Source organism: Falco naumanni, chromosome 2 (assembly GCF_017639655.2).
Source record: "Falco naumanni isolate bFalNau1 chromosome 2, bFalNau1.pat, whole genome shotgun sequence".
Taxonomy (NCBI): domain Eukaryota; kingdom Metazoa; phylum Chordata; class Aves; order Falconiformes; family Falconidae; genus Falco; species Falco naumanni.
The window spans coordinates 70,087,646-70,099,345 of record NC_054055.1 but is presented as its reverse complement, the minus strand read 5'-3'; the positions used below and the strand labels follow the sequence as shown (position 1 = coordinate 70,099,345).

At 50.6% G+C, this 11,700-nt stretch overlaps 2 protein-coding genes across 13 annotated transcripts in view; one reads left to right on the top strand and one right to left on the bottom strand.

Moving 5' to 3' along the window:
* Positions 1-2,256: 2,256 nt before the first annotated feature.
* LOC121083883 (skin secretory protein xP2-like) lies at positions 2,257-3,741 on the bottom strand. The gene is made up of 2 exons (XM_040584714.1): positions 3,124-3,741; positions 2,257-2,696 (listed from the first exon to the last, which is right to left on the bottom strand). Exons 1-2 carry the CDS (start codon positions 3,739-3,741, stop codon positions 2,325-2,327), a joined length of 990 nt encoding a protein of 329 aa, XP_040440648.1. The 3' UTR covers positions 2,257-2,324.
* Positions 3,323-11,700, top strand: part of MAP4K4 (mitogen-activated protein kinase kinase kinase kinase 4) — a 170,877-nt gene continuing 162,499 nt past the window's right edge. For all 12 annotated transcript variants that reach the window (XM_040584713.1, XM_040584705.1, XM_040584712.1 and 9 more), the window contains exons 1-2: positions 3,323-4,093; positions 4,500-4,565. In XM_040584713.1, coding sequence (XP_040440647.1) covers positions 4,037-4,093; positions 4,500-4,565 — 123 coding nt within the window. In that variant the 5' untranslated portion in view covers positions 3,323-4,036. The remainder of the gene's footprint in view (positions 4,094-4,499; positions 4,566-11,700) is intronic.

The following is an 11,700-nucleotide window of genomic DNA, read 5'->3' as shown; positions in this document are numbered from 1 at the left end:
AGTTTCTGTACCCCCTCCCTCTTGTCGACACAACTGCTCAAGCAGTCACGCAATGAACCAGCCCAGGGAACTGATCAATAGTAAAAATAAAAATTCTTTTCCTTTCCTGGGCTAGCTTTGTTATGAGTCCTGGCTCACTGCACAGCTGTACGAACGCTTATGCTGACACAAGGGATGAGATGCCAGAGGACAGGAACAAATGGCTCAGCCTCCCTCTTTCAAGGATGCTGAAACTGCTCAGGAAACTACAGCTCCTCTGTTCCCTCCGCCGCTGCAAGCACAGGAACGGGTGCAACTGTGTCTGAGGGTAACAGAAAGCAGCACACTGGCCCTGTAGCTTTCTTCTGCTTTGTTCCCAAACAGATGGAGCTGACTCAGAATTTTTGATGCTTCTGCTTAGTTTGTCATTAGAAGACAGAGTCATTTACTGCTCTGTGTGTGGGGTGACTATCCACAGGGCTAAAATTACCTTTCCTTGCATTTCATCTGCATTATGATTTTCGATGGCCGTCTCACTCTGTCTCCTTCAGGGGTGCTGGTTTCACTCTGTGGGGAAGAGTTAAAACAGACCGCCCATCTTTCCAGTGGTTTTAGGTTTGGTCTCTTAACCTTTAGACTTTCTAAACTGGGTAAGTACGCTGTGCTAGTGAAAAGCATGATGAACATGTGAAGAGTGTGGTTTTGGCCACAGCCAGAGAGACTTCTTCCTCAAGAGAGCAACCCTTTCATCCCTCCGTTTGTGTAGGAAGGAAAAGGAAGGTGAGGTGTGTGGTGCTTCACCCTGGGAACTAGCAGGAAGGTCTCCTGTGGCATTTACTGCTTTGCAAAAGCTATTTTTTCCCCTAAAGTTAGGAGATGTGCCAATTTTCACGATTCACAATCTTGTCATTAGCACTTTTGCTTCTTTAGTGGTCTTCTGATACAATACTAAAACAAACCAAAGAAGAAAACTCACTATAATAAAACATAAGCTCAAAGCAGAGAGGAGACACTACAGTGAAGCCACGTCAGAGCTATAATGGTGAAAATGTGTATTTGGGCTCAGAGCCTCAGCTCTGAAAAACTCAGACTGTATTTCAGGGGCACAAGAAAGGTGCTGTATACTGGGTTTGGAAAACTTGCAGTTCAGATTTTGGGCTTGAAAATTTTTTGCAGCATCCAAAAGTACACAGCAATGGTCTCTGAGGCAGTATTATCACTGTGGAAAGGGACTGTGGAGTTACAATAGACATGTTTCACAGAAAAGTCATTTTCATGCTCAACAAGAGTGAAAAAAGGGAGTATCAGGAGAGGACTGGAAACCAGGACATCGCCATGACGCTGCATGGGGAACCCATTGTGAATATGGTAAGGAAATCCATTCCCCTGTCTTAAAAAAGAAGGCATTAGAAGCAGAATGGTTCAATGAAGGGGAATTATGGAATGGCTTCCATTCATGGTATCACTAAAAAGACCAGAACTTGCTAGCTTGCAAAAACTGAGGGGGAACACAATGGAAATCTATAAAAAATGAATGCAATGGAGAAAATTAATAGGAAATTATTATCGTCTATTCCAACGCAAGAACCAGCAGGGGGGTACTTGCAATCTAGCAGATGTTGGTTCAAAGCCAAAGAACAAAAGTGCTTTGCACGTAACAAGCAGCTAGTTGATCTTTGGAACTCCCTGCCAGAGGATAGTGTGAGAGCCAGAAGCAGGTAGGAATCCACACAGCCAACAGGCAATCTAGTGGAAGGAACAAAGCATCAGAGACTGTGAAATACAGTGACACCAAACGCTGCTGAAGAGCTCCCTGAGCTGCAGAGAGCTGGGAAGGTGCCCCAGGGAAGTATCGCTGGGTGGTTAAGGTATCCCTGTGCTCTTCCCTCAGAATTCACCACTGGCTACATCTGGAGACAGGACGCTGGGCTAGACGAGCAATGGGTCTGACCTACCAAGGCTGCTCTTGTGCATAAAAAGGTGGAGTTAAATGGGACATGTAATGCAAACCAGGCTGTTGGTAATAAATCTTTGTGGAAATTCGGCTTTCCAAACTTCCTGCCTCTCTAGACTTGATGCTACTACTGTGTGCATGCACTCAGGCGGACCCAGCATCGAGCCCATTTGAAATCATTTGCCTTCTCATGACTGTAGGTTCCTGAACAGAGAAAAACAGTTGCCCGGCCCAGGCCCCAGTTTCCTTTCTTTGTAACTACAAGTGAAAAATGAAGTACACCATTAAACTGTTACGGTAATTTATTCTTACTCTTTCCGCTCAACAGGTTTGCTTTGTTTCAAAAGTATGTTTCTGTGATACTTATAGCTATGTATATGTAATTTTGTGGTTAAAGTAGAAGAGACAGGAAAACCTTGGTTCCCACAGGAAACGTAACTCGACCTTTTGCAAGCAGGTAACATTTTTGCCGTATCGGTGTGATAAAGAACTTCAATGAGAGACAAATCCTGCCAAGGTTTACACCTGCGTGCAACTGCCTGATGTGACTAGCTCGGGAGGGGTTAATGGGAGTTTTCCACGATTCAGGTTCTGCTGAAGGATGCTTTGGAGCAGGAACGAGCCTGAGACAGTTCTGGCTGTTAGTAGATGATGTATTAACACGACCTGAGTGTTGGGTCTGGTTCTGGAGGCCAGCATCTGCCTCCGTTTCTGCAGAGGTCTCTGATGGGGCAGGCACGTTTTTCCTGTGGGCCTGGGGTCTCTGGTGGGGGGCGGGGGAACGAGAGATTTTGCTGGTCATCTCACCGGGAGACAGGAAGCGAAAATACCAGCAGCACCACCCACCCCACGAGCAATACCGGTCGCGACAGTCGCGGTCTCCGCGCAAAGCCGCGGTGGGGGCAGCAGGGAGCCTGGCAGCGCCCCGCGCACGGCCCCCCCCGCCCCCGCCGCGGGGCTGAGGCAGGGGCTGCCCACGGCCCCGTCCAGCGGCGCAGCCCCACGGCCCCGCCGCGGACACGCGTGGGCCTCCCCGCCGGCCGGGCCCGGGCCTTGTGCACGGCGGGGCCGCAGCCGCCCCGTCGAGGCCATTGTTGGGCGGCGGGCGGCGGCGGGGCGGGCGGCGGCGGGGCGGGCAGGGCCGCTCCCCTCCCGGTCCTCCCTCTCCCTTTCTCTCCCCGCGAGTTTACCCAGCAGTGCTTTGGTGCGGGCGCGTTTCCGCCGGTTTTTCCTGTTGGAGAAGGGAAGGGGGAGCTGTTTTCTCTCTCTCCCTCCCCGCTCTCAGTATATTTTCTATCCCTTTTCTCCTCCTCCTCCTCCTCCTCCTCCTCCCCCTCCCCGGCTATCTTTGTCTGGCTCGCAGCACCCAGCTCCAGCCCCGCGCCCGTGCCCCGCCGCCGCCGGGACGCGCAGCCCCTGCCCGCCGGTGCCCGGCGCCGTTTCATGCGAGGGCAGCGCCGCGGGAAGGGCTTGGAGGCGGCGGGGGCTCCGCCGCGGCGCTGGGCGTGAGCCCCTCCATGCGAGAGCGGGGCCGCGGCTGCCGCTGCCGGCTCCCGGCGTGAGCGCCGCCCCGCCGGGCCGGGCCGTGCCGTGCCATGCCCGGGCGCGGGGCGCACCGTGAGGCTGCCAGAGGCTGCCGGCCCCGGCGCCGCTCCTGCCGCCGCCGCCGCGACATGGTGTGAGCCCGCTGCCGCCGGGGACGCGCGGGCACCCACCGACCCACCCACCGACCGGCCGGCCGGGGCAGAGCCGCCCGCCTCGGGGGGACCCAGCCCCGCACCGCACCGCGCCGCGCCGCGGGGAGACATACGGACCGCAGCACCCCCTCCTCCCTCCCTCCTTCCCTTCCTTCACCTCCTTCTCCCCCCTCCTCCTCCCACCATCCATCTATCTATCCATCATCCCCCCCGCCAACCCCTCCCAATGCTGAAGAGTTTCAACCCGGCGGGGCTGGAGTGAAGAAGGGAAGGGCTGACGGGAGGAGAGGAGCTCCGCGCAATTCACAGCTGCTCCGGGGAGGGGGGGCGGCCTCGCTATTATTTAACAGAGAAGAAAAAATAAAAAGGAAAGAAGAATAAAGAAAAAAAAGGAGGAGACGGGAAAATGGCGAACGATTCTCCTGCAAAAAGTCTGGTGGATATCGACCTTTCCTCCCTGCGGGTGAGTGCCGGGGCGGCGGGGCGGGGGCCCCCCGGGGCCGGCGCGCCCCTTGCCAGGGCTGCCGGGCCGGCGGGGGTGGGAGCGGCCGGGCCGGGGCCGCGGCCGGGGCCGGGGCCGGGGCGTGGGGGGCCGGCGGCCGCGTGGGGGGAGCCCCGCGGGGGCGGGCGGGGGGAGCGCGGCCCTGGGCTGCTTTTCCTTTGTTTGCATGTATTGGCATGTGCGTGGAAAACCAGGGCGCAACAGCTGCACGCCGCCAGCAGCCCGGCTCGCTTGCTGGGCTCTGCCAGCAGCCATCGCCTGACAAAAATGTAACCCCGCTTCTCTTCTCCTTCCCCACCCCCCCCGCCCCCTCTGCCCCTTCCCCCCTCACCCCCCACCGCCCCTTCCCCCCTCACCCCCCACCTAGGACCCCGCTGGGATTTTTGAGCTGGTGGAAGTGGTTGGCAATGGCACGTACGGGCAAGTCTACAAGGTTTGTGGCAGAATTTCTTATCCTTTTGTTATTGCCATTTTCCTGGAGTGTAGCCGGTGCCTCCGCCGGGCTGAGCACACGGCTGAAGGCGAGCCGCCCGCGGTGGCCAGCGGAACGGTTAGGGGTGATAAAAATGTTGTCCTTGTCATTGTTGCTGCCCGTGACAAGTTTGTCAGCCTCCTGGCTTCTGCTTTTCCAGGGGGGCATAGATGGCTCTGCCAAGTACCCATCCTGGAATGATGAAATAGTCCTTTATTGTCCTTATTGCCCCCAACTCGCCCCCCTGCCCCCCTCCTCGAAATGACCAAACCGAGTGGGCGCTGTCAGGTTGTGCTCGGACTATACAAATAGCTCCATGGGCTTATTCAGAATTGCTGCTGGAAGTCCTCATGGAAGTTGCTGCTGCTGCGGTGACTTTAGACAAAGGCATTGGCCTTCATTAAAATTGACACCCGGTTTCCTTGTTGGAAAACCTTCAAAGTGCTGAAGCTGTCGAGTAAGGGGGTGAGTGGTGCTGCATCTGCTCCCGCTGCGCCGTGCTGTGCAGTGGCGGGGGCGGGGGGGGGGGGGGGGCAGGGAGACAACAGTAAGCTATCGAAGTGGGGAAACTGATTTTGTGAAAATCAGAATTCCCACAATAACCTGTTTGACAAGTATATGACTTTAAAAAACAGAAAGCGGAGAGTGCCCATGTGGGTGTGAAACCAGCTTACTTCCCCCCCCCCCCCCCAGTGGAACAAACAAATCTTGAGATTGCATGACTTTGCAGTGAGTGCTAGCTACCAGGATGACTAATTATTCACACAGTTAATACTTGGCTAAAGACTGAAGGCTCTAGCCCTAAACTTTGTAGAAATGGAAGGCACATTTGCAGAGGGAAGGAGAGGTAACTGAAAGTGACAGAGTGTGTGTGGTTGCTTGTTGTTTTTTTGTTTGTTTTTGTTTCTTTTCTCTTTTTTCTTATAAACAAGGCAATATAATTGGTGAGTTTCCTTGGTGGCAAGATAACTGCTGCTTGCAGCTCCAGTAACTAAATAAAGCACTTTGGTGTCTCTTCTGCAGATGAAATACATGTCAGTTTGTTTTGAGGGTGTGAACCTCAGCCTTGGTGATGGAGAAGTAGTGTCTGTGCAGTGTGCGAGTTGCATTTTAAGACTAGAAGTGGAATAACGAGGGTGCTGCTGGTGGCAGAAAGCTGGGGAAAAAAAAAGGTGGCTCAAAAGGTTAGAGGAAAGGGGGCAGATGAATGAGAAGTTGTACTTTGACACCACCTTGACCATTTAATTTTTTTCTGGCTCTTTTTCTGACAGTAAATGACACCATTTAATTTTTTTCTGTAATCCTGCTTCCAGAGCTTGCATCACCTGAGTCCTTCTTACAAAAAAAAAAAAAAAAAAGAAAGTAGGGCATGAATGTGTGACTTGAAACTCTCCTGTTAATTATTGCAGTTTAGTGCTTTGTTTCTTGGCTTACTTGTTAATGCTTTGACTTAATGAGCAAAGTCCTCGGTGGTTTAACAATAGAAATTTAAAATTTTATTTTCCTTAAGTATCCTCGAACTCTCCTGGAATAGTTAGCATTAGAAGTGAAACTCGGCACATGCGTGTATTGACTTGGAAGAGTGAATGAACACCTGAGGTCTAAGGGCATTGGTGTCACTCAGATAACAGGGGGAGCAGCAGGAGGTTTCTGTCAGGGCACTAGTCCTGCTGCCTGTCTAATGACATTTCCCCTGCACTTCCTCACTGGTGAGACGACAGGGCAATGTTTGCTCTTGCCTGGTAACTGCCGGCGTGGTAGTTTGGGTGCCAGGAATAAACGAAATAGGTAAACGCTGCTGTAGAGCCTGTCAGACAGTGGTGGATTGACAGGTGTGTAAGACTGTGTTGGCACTGCTGCTTCCTAGGCGTTTGTCCACATTTGTGTACAGTCTTAAAATGTGGGTGCCTAACAGGGTTGTACATAAACAAACAAACATCCTTGCTGTGATTAAACCTTCTCTTTCTTCTTAAAATAATGCAGTTACGTAAAAAAAAAGTATCAGCGCGATAGCAGTGCAATAGTATTTTAACTTTTCTCAGCTGCTTCTTTGTTAGGAAAAATGCTTCAGGGATGCCCCAGGATGAAACTGTGTATGTTTTGAGGGTTTTTGGAGGAACTGCATAACCAAGGGAAAAACGTGGTTACGCTGTGTTTGCTTGTTGCCTTCCGCTTTCCCCTTACCCAGCAACCTCTCCTTGCAATACCTCTTCCCAGACGGTTTTATTTCCCTTTTAACCGGCTCGCCATCCCCAGGGACTGGCGGGGGGTAGGCTGTCTTTGAGGGGCCGTACCCCGATATCTCTGGGGCAGCCCCGGTTTGATGTACTTCCACGTTCGTGTATGGCATCGGCGATGATGTCACCCGGGAGCGGGATTGGCTGGCTACCTGCCACTGCGGGAGGACGGAGGGAGCGGGAGAGGGCATGACGTTATCTCTTTGTCTAGCTCATACACCCCGGCGATGATGCTGATGGGTCCTTTGCCTTGCTGGGGAGTCTGCTTTCCAGCGGTGGTGGTGGGAAGGAGACGCGCCGACCTGTTGAAAAGCAGAAAATAAGTCCTGTTTTTCTCCTCTTTGCCTTTGCTGAGCTTGCTGGAAAGAGCTCAGATCTAGCCAGCTAATGGTATTTTTGTAGATAATTCTACTGTAGCTGTTTATTTAGCTATGTATAGGTGTATAGATGTGTATATGCGCATGAAATACAAGGGCAGCCCTTTGTTTGGCACCTGAGTGCAAGTGGAGTTACTCCCTGTCACAGCAGTGTGGATCTTCCTGGGGTTTTGTGGCACAGAATGGGTTAGTTTCTGTAGAGTGTGCTGTGGGCCTGGGACCTCGGCGGTGAGGTATCCAAAATAGTAAGTTTTCCACTGCTTTCCTTAAAGTCTGTAGAGTTTACATGATTTTCATCTTCACAGCCTTGCTTACCCGTCTGCTGTGTGAAGGAGCATTGCGTTTCAAGAGGAGCTTGTTACAGGGCAGTGAATAGGGGGGTGGGGAATGAGCCCCCGGTTTCCCAGCCCTGGGTGCCTGAAAGAAACGGGGTGTTTTGGGGAAGCCTTTGCCCACGGGGCTCATTGGTCCTGGGGCAGAGCAGAGCTCCTCTGCTGCTCACCTGCCATCCTGGGAGGGAAAGGCTGGCCAGGGAGCTGCTTGCCTTTTTGTCGTTAGTTCAGAATCTGAGAATGATGGCACAGAAGGAAGGAAGAAAGAAGCTTCTGCAAGTTGCTTCGCTTGTAAGTTAGAAAGCAAAGGGTTAAATTTTGCGAAGTGCAGCGAGCAGATTTCCCTTGGAGCTGATGAAGAAGTGACTGGCTGCGGAACCCGAGCCTGTAGCTGAGCACTTTTAAGGAGCCCCACGCCTCTGCGGGAGTTTGGAGAGAGAAATTTCCCTTCAACAGGTTGGTGTCAGCTGATGGGAGCCGAGAGGCATGTGCGGGCTTGCCCGCGGCAGCGCCCTGCCTGCCCTGCCCGCGCTGCTGCCTGCAGCAGCCCCCTGCCCGCCCTGCCTGCAGCAGTGCCCTGCCCGCAGCAGTGCCCTGCCCACCTTGCCCACCCTGCCTGCAGCAGCCCCCTGCCCACAGCAAAGCCCTGCCTGCCCTGCCCCCCCTTGCTGCCCGCTGCAGCCCCTTGCCCGCTCTGCCCACCCTGCCCACAGCAGCGCCCTGCCAGCCCTACCCACTCTGCTGCCCGCTGCAGCCCCCTGCCCACCCCACCTGCCCTGCTGCCTGCAGCAGCCCCCTGGCCTCCCTGCTGCCTGCAGTAGGCTGGGCTGGCAGAGCAGTGCACCCACCTGGGGCTCAAGGCCCCTAAGCCCTCTTCTAAGCCCTGGAGTACCACCTTGAACTAGTGAGGTGCATGCAGGGGATGATGTGAACAGCACAGAATTCAGCCAGAAGAAGGTGTTAGCCTGTAATTGTGCTTCTTGTGCATGCTGCTGTCTTGTGCGATGGCTGTGCCTCCAGTCTCCTTTCCTTCTGAACTCAGTCCCACTTTATCAGAGTGTTGTGGTGTAACTAGAACTTGTAGCCAGCTTACCAAATTATTAGCTGCCTTAAGGACTTCTTTTTTTTTTTAAATTTTGCAAATAGTGAAGAAGCATTTTTAGCATTGCTGTGGTTAGTTTTTAGTTTTTCACATCCAGTAGTAAGCTTAATTTGAAGTTTGGCTCACACAAAATGAAAACACTCCCTTAATTTGCCTCGAGATAAGATTCGAATTGGGTGTTTGCTTTCCTTCTTTCTTTAATGCAAAAATGACCCGTGAACTAAAGGCATTGGTTAATACTTTGCAAATTTTCAGATCTCTACCAGCTGATCGTCCATAGAGGCATAAGACACATTACATTTGCTATTGAGACTGAATGGTGTTAAGTCGCTCAGTCACTTTCTCTGTGGGTTTTTCTGGGTGTGCGTGTATATGTGTTTTTAAAGACAGCTAACACTTTAAAATAGCTGTTGTGAGTGTGCTGTTACATCTCACAGATAGACATCGTAATTCACTTGTAGCAGCAGTGACTGGGGGGAAGGATGTTTTTGCGCAAGTTCTGAGGCATAGCAGGAGTGCACCAGAAGGATGGGAATTGGGGATGATACTCCTAATTGCCCTCAGCACAGGATGGTGTGGCTTTCTAAGAGCCTTGTAATAGTTAATTCATAGTGAAGGCTGCTTTTGTTGATTTATGTTGCAGCCTTCCAAAACTGCATGTAAATGATGTGTATTGTCTAACTGCTGGCTCGTAAAAGGAAATGATGTAAGATGTGATCGTTTAAATGCTGATTTGAAAATAAATTAAAACTTGGATAAATGTTTTCCCACGCTGAGGACACTCTATTTTTGTCTTAATGGACTTTTTGTCTTAAAGGTGACTGTGTTGGGGGTAGGAAGAGAGGACAGTGCTTGGTATTCTGTACTAATGCATTTGAATTTTTTTGCCCCCCCCTCCCCTTTCTTTCTCTCACTGCTAAAGGGACATCATTGTGGATTCAAATGATTTTGTTAAACATGAATACAATTCCAGTCTTATCGCTATAAAGGCAAACTGTACTGAGGATCAGTGAGGTCACTGGCTTTCAGAAACTGGTCCAGACCAGCTCTCTTAAGTATGAACTGGCCTTCTTCCCTTCCTCCTCTGATTTTTCATGTATTGTGTTGCAAAGGGACAGTTTGCTGTTGGGGAGATCGGGAAGGACCAGGTGGTGGCTGAGATACTGGCATTTCTCTGGGTCCTGCGGCTAGATGTTTTCCCCCCTGTTCTCCTCGAAATTGGTTGAACTTTTGACCAGTTCTCCATCACCCAAATCCTTCTTAAGTAAATATACAAAAGCTAGGCAGGTGGCCAGTGGGGATTACTGATATTTATTTTCATTAACAAAAAAAGAAAAGAAAAGAAAACCTGCCAATTGTGGGTAACCACATGTCCCTCTTGTTCTTCCTCCCCCAGTCCATCTGTCTGTTGGTCAAAACTTCTTTTTTTCTGTATCTTGTCTTAAATCAAATGCAGGCCCTTGGGGCAGGGACTCCTTATTCCTGGAGTAATTAGAAGAGGATCTGGCACTCTGGGACCTTCTGGGTGTGTGCGCAGGGCTGCGAGGTGATGGATGTAACAAAATACAGCCCAGAGTCTTCCTAGGAAATTTTTTCAGCTTTCTGTAGGAAGATTTTTCAACTGAAGTTGAAAAATATAAAATATAAAATTTGAGTTGAAATAGTCTCGTACTCTCTTCTTGCTTTTTTGTTGTGTGTGCTCTCTTCCCGTTGGCAATGGAAGGGGTCACTTCCCTGGGCTTGCAGAGGCGGATTATTTTCCTCTTAAAGGTTTCTGCATCTCGCTCCAGGCATGGGGACGGTGAGCTTTATTCATAAAGCGTGGGGTAGGGATTTTTACTAATTTAGGGATATTAAAGAAAGGAGGGGAGAAAACCAGGAACATACATCTTCCATTCCTTGCTTTTATTTTGCTTTCTCCTGGTAATGGAAATCTTGGTGACATGTTACCAACTTCCAGGCACCAGAGCCTTGGCAGTAGTGTGCACAAATGCTTTTTTTTGGCCTCTGTGATGATGGCATATCTGCGCTGCCCACCCTGGGGGATGATGTTGAGGAATGTCCCCAAAGGGAATCCAGCATTACAAGAGGTGTTCACCCTTAGCATTTCCCTGCCTTCAGCATATACATTTTTTAGTATAAATTTTTGGACTAGAATGCTAGCTGACTTTTCTCATGTGGTCGAGTGTGTGTTTGTGTATACATATTATATTCTAGTCATCTTCTTTTCAAGTGGTACTTTCTGTTGCAAGAGTGATTTCAGCCAGGTAGGTTGTGTAGCTACGTTCTCGAGACCTGTTTTCCTTGGAGGAAAGTGGTATTTTTGTTTTTCCCATTTTACATTTCTGACTGTGTACTCTGGCTCTGCCAGAAGTATTTCTCCCTGCCTTTGGATGACGCTGATATTTAAGCTCAGTAGTATTGACTTACACAATGAGAGCTTGACTGTAGTTAAAAGTTACAGTAAGATCCTTATCTGCGGCGTTGTTTTAGGTCCCAGTCCAAAGAAAGTGGTGGAAAGAATTCAACTTGCTTGAATGAGAGGTAGATTTGGGAGGGGATCTCATAGCTTCGCACAAGTTTCCTTATCAAATACCTTACGTATGTAGCATTGTGGGTCCCTAATTGTTTCTCAGGTCGGCACAGGCTCAAGAAAAGATAGTTGGCTCTAAAATTAGGCAACTATGGGAAGGGGGAGGAAAAAACCCACCACTGTGCATACTTCTTGGGAACCTTGAGGTAGCTTTGAATGTACAAGACTTGGAGATTTTGACACTGCATCTCAGTATTACTTCAAAAGTCTATTTTCTGCCTTGGATGTGGTGTGAAACACTTGTACAGAGGCACAAAACATGACACTGATTAGAAACTGTGGGGTGCTGCCAAATGGTCAATATGCTGTTGTGAAGTTCTTAATGCCTCCACCTAACCCTTGTCCCTGGTCCCCAGCCTGTCCTGAGAAGGCTTGATGTATCTCCTCCGGGGTGGCCTTGGAGATCAGCAGTCCTTACTTCTGTGGTACCTATTTCAGTGTTAGAAAAAGGACAG

What these genes read in the sequence shown, in the direction of transcription:
- LOC121083883 (XM_040584714.1), bottom strand. Translation starts at nt 3,741, where the DNA reads ATGTCTCCCCGCGGCGCGGCGCGGTGCGGTGCGGGGCTGGGTCCCCCC. An exon ending in CCGCACCAAAGCACTGCTGG is followed by an intron (nt 2,697 to 3,123) that starts GTAAACTCGCGG and finishes GCCCCCCACCAG; the next exon opens with AGACCCCAGGCCCACAGGAA.